This window comes from Lineus longissimus, chromosome 15 (assembly GCF_910592395.1).
Source record: "Lineus longissimus chromosome 15, tnLinLong1.2, whole genome shotgun sequence".
In the NCBI taxonomy this organism is placed as follows: Eukaryota; Metazoa; Nemertea; class Pilidiophora; order Heteronemertea; family Lineidae; genus Lineus; species Lineus longissimus.
The window spans coordinates 7,342,271-7,363,810 of NC_088322.1; the positions used below are offsets into that span (position 1 = coordinate 7,342,271).

The 21,540-nt window shown below is 40.4% G+C and overlaps 1 protein-coding gene across 3 annotated transcripts; it reads right to left on the minus strand.

Moving 5' to 3' along the window:
• Window positions 1-1,186: 1,186 nt before the first annotated feature.
• Window positions 1,187-7,982, minus strand: LOC135499824 (uncharacterized). Of its 3 annotated transcripts, none has more exons than XM_064790787.1 (3): window positions 7,737-7,982; window positions 6,355-6,417; window positions 1,187-5,509 (listed from the first exon to the last, which is right to left on the minus strand). In XM_064790787.1, exons 1-3 carry the CDS (start codon window positions 7,839-7,841, stop codon window positions 3,713-3,715), a joined length of 1,965 nt encoding a protein of 654 aa, XP_064646857.1. In that variant the 5' UTR covers window positions 7,842-7,982; the 3' UTR covers window positions 1,187-3,712. The 3 variants fall into 3 exon arrangements, with proteins under 3 accessions (XP_064646857.1, XP_064646859.1, XP_064646858.1); XM_064790789.1 differs by having other exon boundaries at window positions 6,286-6,417; window positions 7,737-7,807; XM_064790788.1 differs by lacking the exon at window positions 6,355-6,417.
• Window positions 7,983-21,540: the final 13,558 nt, after the last annotated feature.

The following is a 21,540-nucleotide window of genomic DNA, read 5'->3' on the forward strand; positions in this document are numbered from 1 at the left end:
GATATTACAACAACAGAAACAAAGTCCGCGCTATTATTTTTCGCACCAAGATAATTCAATCTAGAAAGACTTGTTTGAACGGGTTGCTGCCGGGTACATATTTCTGCGTCTGATATTTCCGCGCCTGACAGATAGGAACAATGAACGGGAAATGTAGCGTTAAATAACCCTGGAGGAAAGGGAAATATGGGTTGGGTCATTACCATCGTATTTACTGCAACCCTAAAGGTACATCTTTTCACCAGGCTCATTCGAAACGAGCTTGAACAAAGCTATGATGCATCTGCACATTACTGAATATGTCCATTACGTTTACAGACCCTTGAAGATAAAACTATTCGTACAGCTCTACAACGCCTTTTGGAGCGGTAGGAATTATCAAGATTTAGTCTTATAATCCTCAGATAAGCAAATCAGTTGTATGATCGTCCAGCCACGAATGAAAAAAAGGGCACACAATTTTGCTACGATGCTTTTTGGAAACTAAACAGTTTAGTCAACTAGACAGTTTAGTCGCCTATACATGTATTTTTCTAACAAAGAGCTTTTGAAATTTAAAATTGACTGAAAAATAACGAGTTTATAGCTATTAAGTTTGACCAGTGCTGATCATATCGCGCACTGTCCATCGTTTGATATAACCCGCCCATTGTCCGATAGCTGATACCTCATTGTAATGCTCGACTATCAGCTCAGGGATTAGGCTCATGGAACAACAAGCCCAATCTTGGGAGGACCTGAATTGTTTGAATTTGGTTCTAAGGGGCCTGTAAACGTGTAATGGTCCTAGAATCAAGGCCAACTCGGTTCGTTCAAACAGATAGAATTGAATTTGAATTTTGAATTGCATGACGTTTTTTTGCCCTTGCGCGCGCGTATCGACCCCTGCCGTTGAGAATGAGATCAAGATCTACCTTCATGGGGAATTAGGCCTAGGTGCGAGCGGGCTTTATTAAAAGACAAGCTGTGTATTGGTCTGGGACTGAATTCCTTTACATGCTACTGCGAGGTAAGGGGCAGAAGTACGTTATTTCTCCAGTGAATTGGTACTGATAAGTTTCAACAACGCCGTTGCATGGCTGTAGAGACTGATACACGAATATTGTAAATGCCAAGTTTGGGTAAATTTGCATGCATAATAACTGCGCTATGGTAATGTTTTTTTCAATTCATCTGATGTAAGAAGAAGACAATGAGCACAAATCATAGGCTTTTATTGTACAGCCTAATAGTGCATGTACATGTACATGTAAATGCCATAACAGGGACTGCAAAGTGTGAGTTTATTCATCAATTTGAATCTGAATTATTGGTCCAGGTGTCGCAATTATGCAAATGTACCTTGGTAGCCTCCGGTGCAGGTGTATGATAGAAGTTAGGTTGTAAAAGTTGTGAACTAAAAAGAACCGCGGTGCTAGAAAAGCAGGTTCAAGAGATATCATTTTGACCTTTTGACATTCGACGAGGTCTTGTACTCTCTACAACGACAACTACAGTGTACTACCATTACGGAAACAAGGGGGATATATTTTGCTGAAACCCTTTGAAGACATTTGACATTTGTATACTATATACATAATCGTATTAGCCAGAAAGGTTAATGACTCCTCAGTATTGAAAATGGGAATGGAATCGGAAGTCGCCCTTGATGACTAAATACCCGGCGCAGCCGTTCTGACAGCTATCTTAAAGGCCTTAGAAAAGTTTGAAAATAAAAGTAGGTACTGTATCTCTCTACACAACAACATCGTTTACATTTTTTTTGAGTATGTATTTACACAATTTTCAAATCTAATTGAAAATTAAAAATCGTTAACGAACGGCGACGCTTTTAAAATCAAATTATGAAGTTACACACTCCACAGCCAAAGAATAGGGCATGGCGATTTTTATAACAATATTGAAAATGTTTGTTAAATATACATGTACATGTAGTTAATATCGATATTCTCATACTGTTTTCACTTTCCACAGTTTCCGCAGGTTCCGCAGATTCCGCAGATTCCGCTCAGCCATACCCAAAAAGTTATTCGAAAAATACGTAATAACCGGCAATTAATGCATTAATTTGACCAGAATTCCGTAAATTGTAAATAGTATTAATAATACGGACTTCTTTATCGGTAACAGATAGGCCAGGATTTTGCTCATAATTTGCGTGTATTATAAATACTCCTTCGGCGTTTGCATGCTATATCGCAATCAAAATCGCTGAACCGAGCGATAAACTTCATAAAACGCCTTGAAAGCTAATAGTTGGCTTCAAAGCGATGCGGAATAAATCATCTTTTTCAAAAGGATATTGTCCCATTAGATTTTTGCAATAATATATGTAAACATGCAATTTTAAACTGTGAACCTATTCGTGCGGAAGGACCTCCGTTTTGATGTGAAGAGGCAGGGCATTTTGTGACATCCAGAGTGAGTCCTTATTTTAATTGAAACTCTCGGATGACGTGCAGAAATCACCGAAATGTTATTGGACTGGTTGCTCAGGAAGAATGCCTGCTATAATTGGTGATGTTTGTGTAAACCATCCCGAACCTCGAGGCCTTTACTCCCGTTTAAACAAAGCAGGGGTATAATACCTTTTAAATCTTGGTGAGATGCAAAAAACCTTGGCGGTCAAAAAGTGCTTTTTTGGACGGATGATTAAAAAAATCTTTCAGGTTCCCCAATCAATTAAAACTTTTGCGTGAACTCAAACTTTCCTGCCGCCGATTCGGACCATCCTCCCGAATGGCCTACAGGTGACCACCCAGCGCGACCCAGGGATATGAATAGAACCAGGGCATATTTTTGGCGATTTTCCCGAATCTTCGCGTCAAACTCCCGCGAAAATTTGTCGGTCAACACTATGTTTGTCGCCCACCTCGCCAATTCAAAATTATTTCATGGAAACCTTCGTCCAGGATGCTGGACAAAATGAAGGGAAATTCTAATGAAAATCTAATGATGTCAGTCTAAATAAAATCTAAAAAACTTAATCTAAATACACGTGGTAATGTTGTGTGCAACGATGCAGCGATGTCATCAACTTTTATTGGTTGGATTTTCCTCCAATGAATATCCCATGTAGAGAATGCATCGAACAGAATGACACACTTTTAAACTCGGCTGTGAATTATTTATTTTTGGTCGCGTTCGCACCGGGTGTACATGTACGTCAGTGATCCATAGAGGCGTTATCATTGTCATAATGTGCCGTTTCGTAAGATGCCAAGATTTGCCAAATGGTAAGTTTCGATGTTTTGTGAAATACTTTCTCAAAGATTGCGAAAAAAGTAAGATTTTAAATAGAAATAAGGGGTCAACAAAACATTTTTAATTTCTTTAGTTATCACCCTAAAACAATTCCAAAATAAAATGGAAGTTTGAGCTAAACATGATAAACTTATCTTGGAGCTTACTAAAATACAATTAACATCCACCAAACATGCTCAATGTAAATTGTATAATAGACACCCAACGTACAATTTTTAAGATTGGTCACCCAACAAAGAAATCTCTGTTTGGTATCATTTACGTACAATTTACGTTTGGCGCCGAACATGAAATCCGTATTTGGCAGACATAGATTTTATTGGGCACATTGCCCATGTACTCACACGATGATGGAGCTCCGCCACTGGGCGAGCTAAGAGGAGAACGATGACATGTTGGGAAGCAACCGTCACGCTGCCAGCCAGAAATTTACCGTTTCGCGAAGTGTTCATTCGGGCATACAACTTTTGTCTTGGGTTCCTTGGAAGAGAATGTACTTCTTCAGTTGTGTCGGATATTCGAGGTCGTTCGACGTGACACTCGCCCTCAGTGGCGGACGCATCACCTCCCGTATCTTCAGGCGACACATCTCTTTCAGCGTGTAGCCATTGGCGAGAAACTCTTCCAAATACTCCTCGACGGCTTTGCATTTCATGGCATGAGAAGGGTCTTTAATGTTTTGGTAGATCTCACCGATCAAGCGCCAACTCAGAGATCCAGTCTCGACGAGGGTTTTAACCAACTCCAGATTTTCGGAATCAGTCATTCGCTCACGTGAAATTGGTCGCTTTGGCTGGTCGGCCAAAAAATCAATATAACCAAGCCTTTCTCTAATTCCGCTAAAGAAATCTTTATCAATCGATCTCAAGTTATCCCGCATGGGGGGCCACATAATCTCCTGAAACACGATCAAAAGAAGGTTAGCTGCCGAGGCAGATGGTTTAGCCCCTTCACGGAGCAGCAGGCAGACACACCGAAGGTAATCAACGTCATCATGGTATTCTACTGACATGATGTGTGCCTCCAAATCGTCTAAGGGAGTTGTGCCGTTATTGCAGCGAAGGTTGACGTCAGCCCCTTTTCTCAAAAGGTATGGAACCATTCTTCGGTTGTAAATACAGGCTATCATGAGGGGAGAGAAACCGCTTTGTGCGGGATAGACAGATACCAGATTAACTTTGGCTCCCTTCTCTATAAGCAAGTCACAAATGTCAGTTCGTTTATTTGATCTCACGGCTGCTTCCAGGGATGTGCATAAGTAAGCTTCACCGTATCGTAAGTTCCGGTTGATATCCATAACGTAAGGCAGCAGCATCTTGACGCGTTCAATATTTTCCTCTCGGATTGCTAAAAACAACTGCGTATCTATAAAATCCGCGTCCTCTTTTATGCACCATTTGGCCAACAGCTTTTGCTTCGCACTATCACCAACAATGAAAGCAGCGAACAGAGCCACGGAGCGAATGTGATTAGGTTTCGTCAATGCGTCATCGAAATCGAGTATTATTTTAATCATTTCAATATTCGATGTCGATATAGCCTCAACAATGATGATAGGTACTTTATCGTACTCGAACATCGAAGGATTACGTACGAGTGTTTCGGCATACGGGTCAGCGCCAATAGACAAAAGGAATTTGAAGAACGCAACATCTCTCTGCCTGCACGCCTCACCAAGAGGAAACTTCATGCCAAAATCACCTAAAACGACTGCGGAATTGACATCAACTCCGCGATTAATTACAATTTCTTTAGCTTCGTCAAACCGACCAGCCACTACGGCCGCCAAAAGCGCTGTCGGTCCTTTGAACTTCCTGTCCGATTGGTTAGCTGTCGAAATCTCTTTCTTGTCAAGGAAGAGGTTTATGATTTTTACGTGATCCGTTGTATCAAGACCATTCTCGCTCGCTCGGTAGAACTGAGTAAGTGACATCTCGACCGGGGAAATATCTTGCATCTTTAATGATCCGTCTAGGTACATTTTATGTCTTGTGTACGGATCAACTCCGTGGAGGAGCAGAACTTCGATAAAAGGTACCCTCAGGTTCTTGCAGGCCGTCACAAGTTCACCAGTACATGTCTTTCGCATTTCTTCTTGATCAGGGCAAAAATCGAGTAGACGTCCGACTATGGTCGCCTTTCGGCTTTCTCCGGCAGACTTCACCGCAACCGCGAGCTTCGCAAACCTATCATCATCATCATCATCATCATCATCAAAATCGTCATAAGTTTGCAGCATCGCCACCTGTAATAATGGAATACGCGTAACATTGAGTCCATATTTGGGTGAGACATTGATTTCCTCCCTGGAAAATCAGTTCTCCAGATTGCCGAGAATCATATCTACATCTTGTGAATTCAAGGCAGGTCGGGCTCCGACTTACTGTGCAGTGGTGACTGAAAGTGGTCTGGGAAAATGTCTGCATCACAACCAGAACCTTCCTGCCAAAATGTGCGCTCCTTCGAATGCTTGCCAAAATAAAATGTGTCCATCTGGTTACCAGGACACTTGGACATCATATGCATTCAATTTTGAGGTAAATAAACCACCCAACATCTTTGTAGTACACGCAAAAATCGGTTTACATGTATTTAACATTTGTAACTTGTTTGCTCTCCACAGAACAAACATGCAGTCCATTTTTCTCGCTTTGTGATGCAATTCACGCTTGAAGAACGTTATTACCGTTAGTTTGTTGAAAGACTCCCAACAACACAATTTCTCCAACATTATTAACTTTTCTTTTTCCTAGGGCAGGTCAGCTCGGCAAGAAGTCTCGGCAATCTGGGGAATTGATTCTCCAGTGTATAAAGGTAACTTTAAACAAAAACTGTCGTTTATGGGCAAAACATGACGAAATGAGGCCAAATTGTTGTCTCTAAGAAGACATCGGGGCTCGAGTCATACATTTTGATCAAATATAAATTTACTTATGGTATTGCATTGTATGCAAATACATGTATTGATATTTATCTATCTGTAGTGTACTGATGGTCTCATTTGCAATATCAATATGTTACCTAAAAATCTCCTTGATCAGGAAAAAAGTTCACACTCGGGTAGAAGTCCAGTTCATTTTGTCAACATACCCATATAGTCAAAGCCTGCTGACGAATTTTAGCATCGTCAACATCTTCAATCAGTATCTTCACCTGAAACACACAATTCAAGGAGGATACCGCGGTGACGTCACGGCTTTTCCAAGATGGCGCTGCATATTGTAAACAAACTCGATCCACGGCCAAGGGAAAATCAAGTCATCAAAAAAGTTAGATTTTTCGCATCAAATCAGAGTTATTAGTACTTTTCTGCTATGAAATAAGTCTTCAGACAATAAGCTATCATTTGAATAATGAAAAGTGCTGTTTTGATGGGGAAAAATAGGGTTTTTTAAACCAAATAGCCGGGCACCGATCTTCCAAAATTAGCGATGGTTTCAAAACAGTCTCCCAGATATGGGGCAATCTCTTCATTATCATAATGGGATTTGGAGGCATGTTTACAGATTTTACAAGTTCGAGACCTGTAATACCTAAAACTCGCATAGATCCCCATAGATCCCCTCTATTTGTCGAGTTAGCGCCCCTGTAAGATCATGCATTTTCGGACACTAGAACGAAATCTTCCTGCGGATATCGCGGTTTCGGTGATGATTTAAGGAGAAATTGACTGTTCTTAGAGTTGTATGGGACAGAAATGAGTTCATACTTCATGAATACATGAATATATTATGATATGGGCGGGCTTCTAAGTCAAAACAATAACAAACTCAACTGCATCTCTACCGTGTATCGCGTAGTGCCTTGCCTAGTGTATTTCGTAGTGTATTTTAGCGGAGACATTATTTCCCATTATTTCCGCACTTTGGCCACGCCAAACGTCTTTTTTATTCGTGGAAGTTAATCTGCTCTGTAAATTTTATTCTACACAGGAAGAATCCATACTAGGTATTGCAATATTTCATGTCTATTGGTGTTTTTGTGTACAGGAGCGCACCAGACAGTGGGACGTGGAGATGTGTTCAGTGCTGGTGCTGTCAGTAGACTGAATCTGATTGGCCATAGCGATCACTAATATGGGTCGGGATCACGTGATGTGACGTCACCGCGGTATCCTCCTTGCACACAATTCGTGCTATTGGGCAGGGCAATATTCAGCAAGGGGGGGCAAGCCTCCCCCAAATGGTTCCCGAAAAATGTTTTTTACCCCAACAGATGGCCAACTACTACCACCCCCCCCCCCCCTCACACCCCCAGGACCATAAAGTTAAATACAGCCCAGGTTGAATGCTGGTCTTGATATTTCTATGTTGGCCAGCACTGGCACCAAATAACTCCATAAATGGCCATTACGTTCATATTCGTCTCCAATGTTCCCCTTGTATCTTATCCCTCTCTAAATGTTGAATTGAAATGAAATTCGGAATAGGCTTTATACGTGTTTTTATAAGCATGATGAAATATTGGCGTACCTGTTCGAGTTGATCATCGTTTAGTACAGCGCCCATAATTGCCTCTATGAGAGATTGTGCCAGTCGGCACACCTCGTCTTCCGAGCTATCTTCTGATTCGGACATCTTGGTGTTTCGTAATACGACGTGCGATACCTTGGTTGCAATGTGGGGCCTCCTCGGCGAAATGTGGAGGCAGGATATCTAAGAGTCGCCTACTCTCCTGACCGTCCGCAATGTACATACACCGCTATCAAGGTTATGCTGCCTGACCTATACCAGTAATGAGTCATGGCCCATCATGATCACTGTGCAGTACATCCTGGTCTAACTTTTCTCGGCCTAGTTCCATGATATCAACAATTCAATGATATACATCTATTTATATAGTTACTCTACCCGTGCTTTTAAGCGGTCAGTTTCACATTTATTACTTCCTGCCTTTCTACCATATGGGGCGCCATAAGTGTCATGAATATCGAAAAATATATACAATTTGTAGAAAAAAGGCCGAAGTTCTTCTGTTTAATAATGCGAAACTTACCTCTTAGGACCACTGACATAGTGCATGAATTATATTTTCGACTTCATCCGATGATAACGACTTAATGATGGCATTCACTGGAAAGAGGTCACACAAGAACCCAAGTCACAAAACCGGGGCACAAAGCAAGACATATTTCCTATTCGCGAAATCCGCAAAAATAACTCCCGCGAAAATGTGTCGGTTTACACGGTGTTTGGCGCCAACCTCGCCAATGGAAAAACAAGTTATGAAATCCTTCGTTCAGGATGCTGGACAAACTGAATGGATATTCTAATAAAATTTAATTATGTCAGTCCAAATAAAATCTAAAAAACTTAATCTCAATATACCCGTGGTAATTTTGTGTGCAACGATGCAGTGATGTCATCAACTTTATATTGGTTGGATTTTCCTCAAATGAATATCCCATGTAGAGAATGCATCGAACAGAATGACACACTTTTAAACTTGGCTGTGAATTATTTATTTTTGGTCGCGTTCACACCGGTTGTATGTCGTGGGTCAGTGATGGGTCAAAGATGTATAGGTTACGAAAAGAATGAACGCTTTGAATGAAAATTTGTCTGGGTTTTGACGTCATTTTGACCTTCACTTGTAGAAATGAAGGTTATGAAAAAGGCTTAAAAGGTTTAAAAGGTTTTTCGGCCAACCCAAATAGTCACCGCGTTGAGGTGTTTCTGGTAAAATGAAAATGGTTGTAAAAAAAATCTTTCACTACGTTGAAAAACTTCTACGGGGTGGATATTTGTGTTGGCCGCGGAGAAATATCAACGGTTTTTCGGATGCTCAAAAACGTTCATTTTTTAAAGGAGCATAATCACCACCTCTTTGAATGCCGAATACCCTATCGCGTGTAGTTCTGCCTCGTCCACTTCCATATTTGGTTGCTGAATTCAACAGCCCCCAAGACGATACAATGGAGTCAAAACATTTTAATTCTTTATTAATTCTTCATTATGTGTTATCATCGACATGTGCTATTGTTAGGACTTTCGTACAGAACAGGTCATGTAAAGCAACATTTCATTTGATACTCTTCAAAGGGGTACACCGTTGGTGTTCTTAGTATTTACTGGTGGCAGAGCAAAAAGGAATAAACACTGCCGCAGTGCCGTATTCCTACGTGTCAACGTGGTTAAAATTGACCCGTAGTGTATATCTATAATGGAGTGTACAGCAGCAATGTTGTAATTTATATTCAGTGCATATTTACAAAATCAAAAAACCTTAAATTCTATTTCATATTTCAAATTTTAGGTCCGATATCACATTCAAGGTCAAAGCGATGTGGCAGCCTGTTTGCCCACAGATGTTATTAAAAGTGATTCATCAAGGTTTATCATCGGAGTAAAGGCAATGGCAGATTATCCTCGGAATGAACATTGGCAATGATTGAAACTAGCTCAAAGCTAGGTAACCTTTGACAATGCCTTCAACGGTGTAAAGTAAAGTTGTTTCTACTTCAGTGAGATGACTCAATTTTGCACAAATGATCGTGAATTTAAGGTAATTCTCTGGACCAAACATTCATATCGAAGGTACTATATGTACGTTGGCCCTTCCCGGATTTCTATAGCAATTAAAAGATAAACTACATGTTCAACTGGTAATTAAAGAACCTGCATACTCGTTCGCTTATAAGATTGTCCTCCTCCCTCACGAGTTTCCATAACAAGTCAAAGATAAAGTGCAGGCTTGGTTGGCAACAGAACTATTAGTGCCAGTTTTTCTAGTTTGCTTTGAGCCGTACCACGTATGATTGTGATAATTTCAGCTTCTGAATTCTAGTTGTGGCCTGGGGTCCAAGTACATCAGGTGTGCACACATAATATGAGGAGCTAAGGAAACAGACTAAGTGATGGTGTATATTGGATTTTACTAATTCCAGCGCCTGTGTATACAAAATTGTCACCATCATGAGGGTGCAAGCAGAATGCTGTGAAACTTGAATTAGGCGTATCTTTTTGGCGGAATTCGCAAAGATTTCTAAAAAAGATAAATTTTCGCCTCTTTTCAACTGGAAATGATAGACAGGGAATTTTCTTAGTGTTAGGCCTTCAACTCGACAATGCGTTTAATTTTTTTGATTTTTTTTGAGGGGGGGAGGGGTTTCACACATAAGACTGAACTTCCTTTTTTACCTAACGATACAGAATATGAATCATTGGAACACGTCCAACTCTGTTCATGAGAAGCATGAAGCCGGCGTTTATTTGCCTTTGCCGGTCTAACTCCACCCGTTGAACACACAGTGTTATAAGTAACATGGAATTAGTCAAGAAAAATGGGACCATCTTTACTGCTTCTGAAAGCTCTGTACACAGTGTTATAAGTAACATGGAATTAGTCAAGAAAAATGGGACCATCTTTACTGCTTCTGAAAGCTCTGTACACAGTGTTATAAGTAGCATGGAATTAGTCAAGAAAATGGGACCATCTTTACTGCTTCTGAAAGCTCTGTACACAGTGTTATAAGTAACATGGAATTAGTCAAGAAAAATGGGACCATCTTTACTGCTTCTGAAAGCTCTGTACACAGTGTTATTAGTAACATGGAATTAGTCAAGAAAAATGGGACCATCTTTATTGCTTCTGAAAGCTCTGTACACAGTGGTATAAGTAGCATGGAATTAGTCAAGAAAAATGGGACCATCTTTACTGCTTCTGAAAGCCCTGGGTTGATAAATCACAAAATAGGTAAAACCTGGATTTTGAAGAAAACAAATTGGGTCTTTTTCGGTTGTATCTCCTGTTGCATACAGGTGTATACGTACGTATGTAACTGCCTTGTAAACCTGGACGCGGTAATTTTGCAGATAATACACCTGCTATTAAAAGTCGCTAAGAACGACATAATTTCAATTATTTATAACATTCAAGACAGTAGTCATTGACACACGCATGAATATAAATGGTGTGAGCCATTAGTATCTATAGTTTCCAAGGAAACAGTCATAAATAATAGATATGATTTCTTATTAGGAGCAACTATTATCTTTATGGACTAAATACTCGATTAGGCAAAACAAAGAAAATGACGACACGTCTCGACTCATCTTTGCAAGGTGAATCCCCACAGGCACATGATAACAATAATTATAGCACTAACTGTTCTCCTCCCCCGACGCAGTTATTATTGTCAGTCTCAAAATGATACCGTGTTTATTGGATCAAATGCCACACAAAGAGTAAATTATTCGTCGGTCAGACTGGAAGACACCGACTCACAGCACGTTGCTGTAGTGAAAGCCCCACAGGTATATCTGGTGGGCCACAAAAAACGAGAGTATGAAATTAAATTATGTAAAAATTGGGGAACAGCCATTTAGATATTTCCCTACCATTATTATATTGATTATTGCCACATTGTCTACAAATATTTGGCCATTAATTCAAAAATGATTTACTATCAGACATTGAAGACTTTCAAAGAGGAAAAATGACAGGCGACCGTTAGAGATAGTGATGCAAAAAAAACCCCAAATAATACCACCGAAAATGAAATTGTATAAAAAGCATAGGGGCTGCAAGTTTGATATGAAATTAATGATTGTCATTGCCTATCATAGAGCTATCAGACAAATTTATTTTGTATATTACTACACCGGCAGAAGAAGAACTTGGCGATCTGTCTCATGGGCTATCTTAGTCTCTTGGTCTCTTCATCCCCCTCGCCTGTGGCCAACAAACATCTCGTGAGTGATTCACGACGTGGCAAGGTTTGCATAAGACAGAAGGTAGGGGTTCACCCGATTGGAAACTTGCCCAGCCAAACGTACGGCGCAGTTAAACCATTTATGCGACGATCACGCATGGATGAGACTCCTCTCTGTTTAAAACTTAATTGAGACAGAATCTTAGAACGATTCCGATTGAGATGATTTCGAGTGGACAGTGATGCGCGTGATTGTTGAATGCCGCCGCTCATGCCATGGGTGAGACTAAACCTCGTGGTTATGAAATATGCAACGGGTTGGATTTTATTTACCGTCCTTCACCGAGGACCTTGCCACTAACACTGATGCAGAGCTTTGCCAACTAACGATTCCGCGATCGCAACGCACACGTCCCTTCAACTAAGTGGAGTTGTGAGTTGGATGTTCTGATCCTACTTTTGCATGCCTTTGAGTCGTTTCTTAAATACACTCACACAAAGACCTCACAGACCAGTGTGTGGCTGGCAGGATCCAATGCCCAATGAGAGTCCATGTCTATCCACTGGTAGGAGGCTTTTTCCGACTTCTTAACGGTTTCTCTAACTTTTTCTGATTTATCCGACAAAAACCCGACCTTTTCTCTGAAAGGTCGGATGATTAGAAAACATGTGAAAAAGTCTAGGGCTTCGATTAAAGATTAAATATCAAAGATCCTATGATGGATGGGGTTAATGAGGTGACCTGACTGAGTGCGCTAATTCGTAGGCCTATTCACATTCGTGTTTTACTTTCGTGTCACAGAGTGTTATGCTCACACTTCATTAACCCCATTCAACAAAGGCATTTGATCTTTATTTAAACTGTACTACATGTATAATCTTTTATAGCAAAGCACAATGATCTCTTGTTGTGCACTTCATTCAGGAAGATCGAAGTTGGTAGAGAAGTTTGCTTTTTATCTATTCCAGGATATTGTAGTTATAGCATATATTATAGCATCTATAAATAGATGCTATAATATCTATAAATAGATGCTATAACAACTATAATCAAGAATGAATAAAGGCTAGGCTTTATGAATTAGTGCTATAATGGTGAGATTTTAAACTACATCAAATTTTTAAGATCTTCTACACAGCCTTGTACATTCAATATTCGTAGAAATGTTGCAGTCGGAGTTGTTCAAACAATAATGTACATTCGGTTGCTAACGCCTGCAACAACCTTCTTTTCCGGCGACCCTCGACACTGATCCGGATGAACGGTCTGTTATCCGGGTCACAATTGACACACCTGCCACGATGGCTGGAGGGCGACAGCTTCATTTCCAGTCTTTTTGCGGTCATCTATTGACGTAAAATGGCCATTGGATCTCGGCGTATTCAGTCTGAGTCGACAAGATGCGGCGTTTAAATGCAAATCATGTATTTATGTACGTATGTATGTACGTTAGTATGTTTAAGACATGATTGTGCCTTCGACTGCTGTTATCAAAATCAGTATATCGAACCAAAACAGGGGTGAGGGGCTGTCACACGTGCGCGACCCGCCGCGAGAGATTGTAACCCAGTTCCTTGAAGCGACCTCTGACAGTTTTTCACGAAGACTCTACTGAGGGCTTGTACACTGGTTTATAACAATAGCTAAAATAACGACCTAAAAAATTGATATAACCTGCTACATTGTCAAACCCTGGACATGACTGGCACTAACTACAAGCCGACTTGCAGTTGGTAGCACCTTAGTAGGTGACATGTCTCCCTAGTTCATATGCCGTGTCTGATCAACGACTTTCTTTCTGGGTATCCCTCGACACTGATACATCCAGGCCGCAGCTGAGTTACTGCCGCTATGGTGACGATGGCGTTAGCGGTAACTGCGGAAACAACGGAAGCTAGTTCAGTGTGAGAATATCGGATATTAACTATGCGACCAATATTTATAATATTCCATAAGTGTCCAATTCACTCTTCCGGTCTTCGGTCCTGCCTGTTTAGAGACACTACCGTTTGAATTCGCCTTGTCAGTTTACCATGTTAGACTTTCTTGCGAACGATGGTCGCCAATGACGACGCTCGGAGAATGTATCAAAATGAAGTTGTTTAAACCACGATATTTATCAAGCATTCGGGGAATATCCCAACATCATTTCCACATCGGCCGAGTTGGGGAGGAACAAAACAGGGCGCATAATACAAATATTTATTATCTTTGTTGATATCAGTATTCTCATACTGTAGGATGTCTCCTTTCACTTTCTACATATACCCAAGTTTCCGCAGATTCCGTTTAATCGCCATGGCCCTCGATGGCTGTAGAGTTGACAGCTTACAATCTTCGAGTGGTCATATTATGACCATCTGGTTATCCACAGCATCTCGAGTAGATTTCTAATGCGCCATTTAGTACTGTAGAGGCCTTTATGTATACACGTATTGTAAGTACATGTACATTTTATTATAGGTACATTGTGTATGCATGCAACTATCATTTCGGAAAGTTTTACTTCACGTGAAGTGATAATAAGCACCGTATTTATCACAATTAGGGCATTTTTTTAATCTGCCTGCAAAATTTTGTCAAGAAAGACAGCCGTTAATGTAATACCAAACTGGCGCCGGAATGGTTTTGCACGCAACAAAAATCGTCCAAAGTGGAGATGACGGCCTATACTGCCCCGTAATAGAAACTGCGGTGATACGACCAACATCCCGAGAGTGAGCGCCAACGAAGAGAATAAGATAATGAAGACTAGTGACAAAAAAGCCAGGAAAGACAGTTTAGATGTATCTGTCGTGTCATCCAACCAAAAAATCAACATTCTGATCCGGCAATCAGACGAAGCGATCCCGTCTGGTTTTTCTTTGCCTATCGATCTTTGATTTGATTGATGGGAATTTAATTTGAACACTTAATACCAAAGAAGCTCCGCGCGCATACAAGAAAATATACTACACCAAAGTGCATCCTGAGGTAATCAGAGGTAGGGCCGGAGTAAATTAACCCCTGATTTCCAAAGCATGGCCTTGCTGCGCATCGATCTTGCCCAATCAAATAACATAAACTCCAAAATCATTTCACGAAAGAAACTGTATCGGATTAGATTGTGTGCGTGTACTACTCAAGGTCGAATACCACTGTGAATGGGTCGCCTCTTAGCCACTATTCTGGCACAAAGAGAGAATTAAGACCTCTGGATGTCATCATACAACGACAGAAATGGGGGACTTTTGTGTGATTGATATCAAAAACATATCATTTCAAACAACTATTTTTACTTTGAAGTAATAGGATTTTGCTAATATTAAAACTGTTGAAAATTTCCTTAAATGTCCTTGTTATGAAACTTTGAATAACCCTCTTCCCACCGAACTTACTTTGAAGTATCTTCCCTGTCCCCTAAACAAGCTCGAAATACGACAATATGTTGTTATACGAACTTCAGATACCCCCGAGTAAGATTATCTTGCCTTTGACAGTATCTTTTGACATTTCATTGCCCTTTTAACTGTATTATTCTGGTGATTAGGACCCAACACGATTTGGCAGCATCTCCATTAGTTGTCTAGTAAGTTCATCCGGAATGCCAAATAAATACCCTGATTGTTGGTTTCAATCCCAATTAAGTAGGAAATACGGTGTAAAAATGGGTAATTGGAAATCGCATCATATTATTGGCATGCAGCTCATTAATATTTTCTACTGCCTACTTTGAGAACAGGTAGAAGTTTTTCTACTTATTGAACTCTTGAAATAACTATAGGTACATGTATATGAAAGCATAATTACTAAAAGCTATCTCTGCAGAGAACTTAATCATAAGTCTGTGGTAGATGTCATGACTGAAGATCACGTGTCAGTTTGACATGTAATCGTATGATATTTTCCCATATTTATAATAACTGGTAGCTTCCCGCGTCTTGGTTCAGGTTAGCTTTGTTGGCCCTGCTGTAATTGGCCTCTTTTACTCGGCGCTCGAACCTAATGGCGTCCCGGTCACGAACCTGGACTTTCTCAATGTTAACCTTATGACCAATTTTGAGATTTGCCGGGGCAATTTCGGCATGAGATAGCTTCTTCAAACAGGATAATTGAAAAATTGTTGAACTGCAATAAAAAATGCGCCAGAACGGGATGTAGCCTGGGCCTAACCGCACGTCTGTCGGAAACTCATAAACCATGCCCAAAACTGTCTCGGCTTGTAACACTGGCGAAAACATTGTTTAAGATCAGCACTACTGTGATACCAGAGGTTGCAGCGCATGGCGTAAAGCAGTGGTATTATTGTCCTGGTCAGGTTAATTCTACACAAGTTGTCCCTCAAGCAAGCCTCTTTGTAGGTTCTGCTTTGACAGAATAGCATTCCGCGACGTTACTATTTATAGCTCACAAGGTCATTTGAATAAGATATTCATGACGTTTTAGTCACGTGACAGTCGGACATCGACACTTATTTCTACGCATTGGAGCTTATTTCAAAGTCAATTATCTTTGACCCTGCATTGTTTTTAGCATGAATGATACCATAGAGTCAGAGAGAGAAATATTCAGAACAATTATGTAGTATTTCCAACACTCGGACATGTGCCAGATTGAATCTAACTGCCCAAGTTAGAAAGCCTGAATCCATTACGAAACCGCATGTTTGTCCGACATTGCCTGTAATTCAGCGATGGGGAAATAGAGGGCAGCAGCTGCAGTGACGTCATCTTTGCGGAATGCTATTCAGTAAAAAACGTCCTCTATTATATCATGATCGACAAAGTGATTGGTCGCCAAGGTCGACCCCTTTCTTTCGCCCAGTCTTCTAGAAGTTCGTATTTATTGTCAATCTGTAAGGCAATACACGTTTGAATGAGCAAACCAGGACAATCGACGAGATTCAGGTCCCCTGAGGGCAGGGGTTATATTCGTACACCAGGCCAAACGTAAATATATGGTCGTTCTTGACGTTTTATCTTTGTTTGTGGACACTAGCCTGATATTGGAATCATTCAACCGAAATCTGATGAAAAACTCTTGTCTGTTCTGAAATATTGCGACGGCAGGTTTTTCGCCCACGTGCCCTCAAGTTGAGCTGCATCCATCATGATATTTCAACCATCGCATGTAATTTATATAATGGCTAGTAGATTTCTGTCTGTTTTGACTGTTTTACTCTAACACCTTATTTCCTGACTTCTGAGCGATTTCTCAAAATTTTCCAGATATTCCGACAAAAGTCCGGCTCGTCTGTATGACTTTTTCCTCCAAGGTCAGAATTTTGGAACCTTTGGAAGATGTGGTGCCGGCGTCACGAATAAGATAGAAACAGAAACTCTTGTTTTAACCGGCCGTTGCTGCCTATAAAATTGCCGACATGTGATTGATTGATTTCCTATACGTGTAGCACTAATCTGAAGTGGCCGAAAGCCCAACCAAAACACACTGTTTCTTAAAACCCGATAAACGGCTCCTCCCGTGATCATGTCAATGCGTAGTCTGTGATCATGAACGACTTTTATTGTCGTGGGTGGTTGGTGCGTGGGGCTGCGATATTTTGCCTGAGCGGCGCCCGCGATATCTGCGAAAAAGCTACTGATGACAATGACGTAGTAGAGATGTGTTAAATACAATGGCCATTTCGATGAAAATCATAGAATTTCAATCATCTTACATATCGTAATTCATGTACACAACATATTTGTGAGCTATGCACAGAAATTTGCCATTTAACTTTCTAGCAATCTCCAAGCGCACCAGTCACACGATGTCACATTATCTTTATGAGTGGAGAATGTGCAAGTGCCCAGAATTCTCACAGAATTCTAACCGCGAAACTAGCAAGTACAGGGCTGCTACTTTGAGCGACGACAGGCAAGCCAATGCGCCCCTGTAGTTTTGAATTTGGAACTGCCTGTAACTGCATATTGCATATCCGCCATTCTCCGTATATATGAAGATTGATTGATGAGTGTTATTGTTCATCGTGCAGTGGCACATTGTTATCTGTTTTCGGCTTCGGGGGTCGTGGGGTTGCACCCTAGGGGTCGTGGGGAAGCACCCTAGTAACCAATTTCCTAGTAACTGCGGGGTACCGACCATCTCCTGTATAGCTAGCCCCGGGTACCTAACATCTTAATGACTGATTTAGTGAGAAAGCTTTTTAACAACTATCATTCATGCCGATTTTATGAGGAGAGATTTTAATTGCTATTCCGCTGATCTATTGAGGAGAGATTTTTAACGGTTGAATGTTAAATTCATCCCGCGGACCTATTGAGAAGAGATTTTAACTGTTACATGACTTGCTTATTTTACCCCGCAGGTCTATTGAGGAGAGGTTTTCAACAGTTATATGTACAGTTTATCTGATATATTCAGGAGAGAGTCTAACTTATCCCGCTGGTCCATTGAGGAGAGGTTTTCAATTGTTACATGCATGTACAATTGCATCCAACTGATCTACCGATGAGAGATTTTAACTGTTACGTGTACATTTTATCTGGCTGGTCTATTTAACTGAGGAGAAATTAGATTAAAACATGTTCAAGTCATCCCGCTGATCTATTAAGGATCAATTTTTAACATTCACTGAAATCAGTATGTACAGTTTATACCGCTGATCTATTAAGGAGAGATTTTAACTGCTGCAGATAACTCATCTCTATCGTCGATTTTTACTGCGGCGAAATTTTAAGTGATAGAGTTCATCCGCTGATCTACCGAGGAGAGATTTCTAGTGCTATAATTCATCCCGACGATCTACTGCGGAGAGATTTTAACTGCTATACGATCCAATAATATTCATCCCGTCGGTCTAGTGAGTGTACCATAATTCTTCTCGCCGATCTTACTGACGAAAGGTTATCTCGCCAATCGAACTGCGCAAAGATTATCTCGCTGATCTTCTGAAGATACAGTTTTTTCATTTCACCGATCTACTGAAGAGAGATTGTGACATGATTAGTTGAGAGCAGACGGGGAATTCCGGTGGCTCAAGCAAGGGACAGTCGTATAAATGTTGAGAAAGCAACAAGCCAATTTAAATACAGTTCCAGTTAATTGGTAGCGCTCTCAGTTCCATGTTAGAATATTTGAGGTATAATGGCGCTGCAGGGAGCCGTGATAAAAAGCGAGAAATCTGCTCTGTCCAAATGTTCAGGTAGTGATAGTGTGTGTGGCTTTATCAGGGTGAGCGTAAACCAGTTTTAATCTCGCCAAAAAAATTACAACAGAAACCTCCAGCTTTTTTTCCTTTGACCATGATGAAGGTACCTTTTGTGACATCACATATATTTCAATCAATGAAGAAAAAAGGGAGATTTTTTTCAACAGAACTGCACTTGGCAGGCCAACATGTAACTTTCTTTACATAAAACACATTTTCACATCACAAATCCCATATACTTCTCCCTTGGCTCGACATTCGGAATTCTGTGATGGCCCTTAAGCGTCATCTAACGTCAAATTACAGAACATTACACTTGGAGCGCTAAAAATTAACCGTAACCTCGAAGTACTAATCTAATTAACTCCGTTGTTTGAAACGGGATTGTGGAAAAAGCCAAATGAGAAATTGACTTTTTGAAAATTGAAGTGGTTAGTGCCGGTGTATCGAGGATGTCAAAACCAATAAATCGGATAATGTCACTGAGCGTTCAGTTGAAATTGACATGCGAGGTGAGGCAATGCGTCTTTATTAAAGTTTTATCGACGCACGGATGAGCGGTTTGGAATCGTTTGGAAACGGTTTTATAAAGAAAAATATTTAAAGAGCGTGAATGTAAAACATAATTTTTAACAATCTCACTTGTTGTGGGATTCTTGAATTTCTGGTAAGATCTTTTTATTTGATGCCCAAGGAATAACTAAAAAGACGAATACACGATGTTCTTTTCGTCTATCCCCCCCCCCCCCCCACCCTCACCAGATTCCCCCCTCCCCATCAGACGAACAGTGTTCGGGTTTTTTGCTTCAACCATAACACATGTAAGGGGCTCTTTCCGACTTATTAACGGCTTCCCTAACTTTCTCCTGATTTTATCCGACCTTCCTCTGACATTGTCCGACTGTTCTCCGACTTTGTCAGAAAGGTCGGATTTCCAGAAAACCTGTGAAAAATACTAGGGCTTCCCAAAATAGGCCATTAAAGATCAAAGGCCTTAGTTGAATAGGGTTGATGAGGTGTGATGCAAACACCCAGTGTGACACTAAAGTATGAATAATAATTGGCTCATCTCCTTGGACCCTTTGCATCATTTGGGTTGGCCCACTCCATGTTCAAGCAGGAGAGACAACAAATAGGCCTAATTCTATGGATGGTAACAGCCAAAGAAAACACTGAGTTTTATGTATATGAAAACAATTGGTCATATTATTAAATCACAATCTGGAACGAACATTTTAAAGTTAATTACGCACAACTGATAGCACTTTTCAGCACAAATACATTTTTTTAAAGTTCACCACTATCATTTTCGCATTTTTAGAAAAATGCATAACTTGCTGTAAACCATGAAAATCGCATTTTAACTGTAAACCATGAATTTTTTGTGAGCGTTTTAGATTTGAGATTTTCGGGAATGCACCATCAAATTCGAACTTAAAAGCCATACATTAATGCATAACCATTAAATTTGGCAGCCAATGCAATATATGAGTTTTCCTCTATACACCGCCCTGATGGTACTGATTGTACTGTCAAGATCTGTTAAATGTACTTTTTCTACTGCACTTGTTCAACTCTAAGGAACATACTTTCGGATTCCAATTTTGCAAATAGTTTTGCGTATAGTGTACCATTCAAGAAGTTTAATGCACTTTAAAAACAGCTGTTTTACCAATGGTATTCAACATACATGTAGGTACTGTAAATTATACAGTTAGGTAAATCAAAAAATTCTTGAATTCATTTGGCTTTGTTTCATATGCTTTATCAAGTGAGGCCTATTTTTGTAAAAGTCTCCCCCGCTTGAACTTGGAGTGGGCCAAGCCAAATGCACACATGTGTGACATGCAAAGGGTCCAAGGAGAGGAGCTAATTAGTATTCAGACTTATGGTCACTCTTGGTGTTTGCATCACACCTCATTTATAAACCCCATTCAACTAAGGCCTTTGATCTTCAATGGCCTAATTTGGGAAGCCCTAGTACTTTTCACAGGTTTTCTGGAAATCCGACCATTCGGACAAAGTCGACAAATGTCGGACAATGTCGGAGACATGTCGAATATATCGCGAAGAACTTTGAGAAACCGTTAATTAGTCGAAAAAGCCTCCTACTTGTGTAATATTTGACATGACACTTATATGCCTTGTGTCTACACGGTATCAATAAATATTAATTTCGTAGCCATGTGGCGTTAAGCTTTCTTTTAAAGACCTTTGTGGAACTTTTGTATATGATTTAAAAATAGGCCTGTTTCTGCACCAGATCTTATGAAATAATATAAACCGAGAGCTTAAAAATAACACATTCATGGTGAACAAATCGCCTCGGGGAATAAACTAGGATGAATCCTTTTTATGGGTCATACTAGCCAGGTTTCGCAACCCTTACGAAGAGCTACGAACAACGAAGTAGAAAGTGTGTAAATGTTCTTTATTTTTGACGACTTTTTTCGAAAGTTTCCCCGATTCCTC

What these genes read in the sequence shown, in the direction of transcription:
- LOC135499824 (XM_064790787.1), bottom strand. Translation starts at nt 7,841, where the DNA reads ATGTCCGAATCAGAAGATAGCTCGGAAGACGAGGTGTGCCGACTGGCA. An exon ending in ACGATGATCAACTCGAACAG is followed by an intron (nt 6,418 to 7,736) that starts GTACGCCAATAT and finishes TGTGTGTTTCAG; the next exon opens with GTGAAGATACTGATTGAAGA. An exon ending in AGCAGGCTTTGACTATATGG is followed by an intron (nt 5,510 to 6,354) that starts GTATGTTGACAA and finishes CCATTATTACAG; the next exon opens with GTGGCGATGCTGCAAACTTA.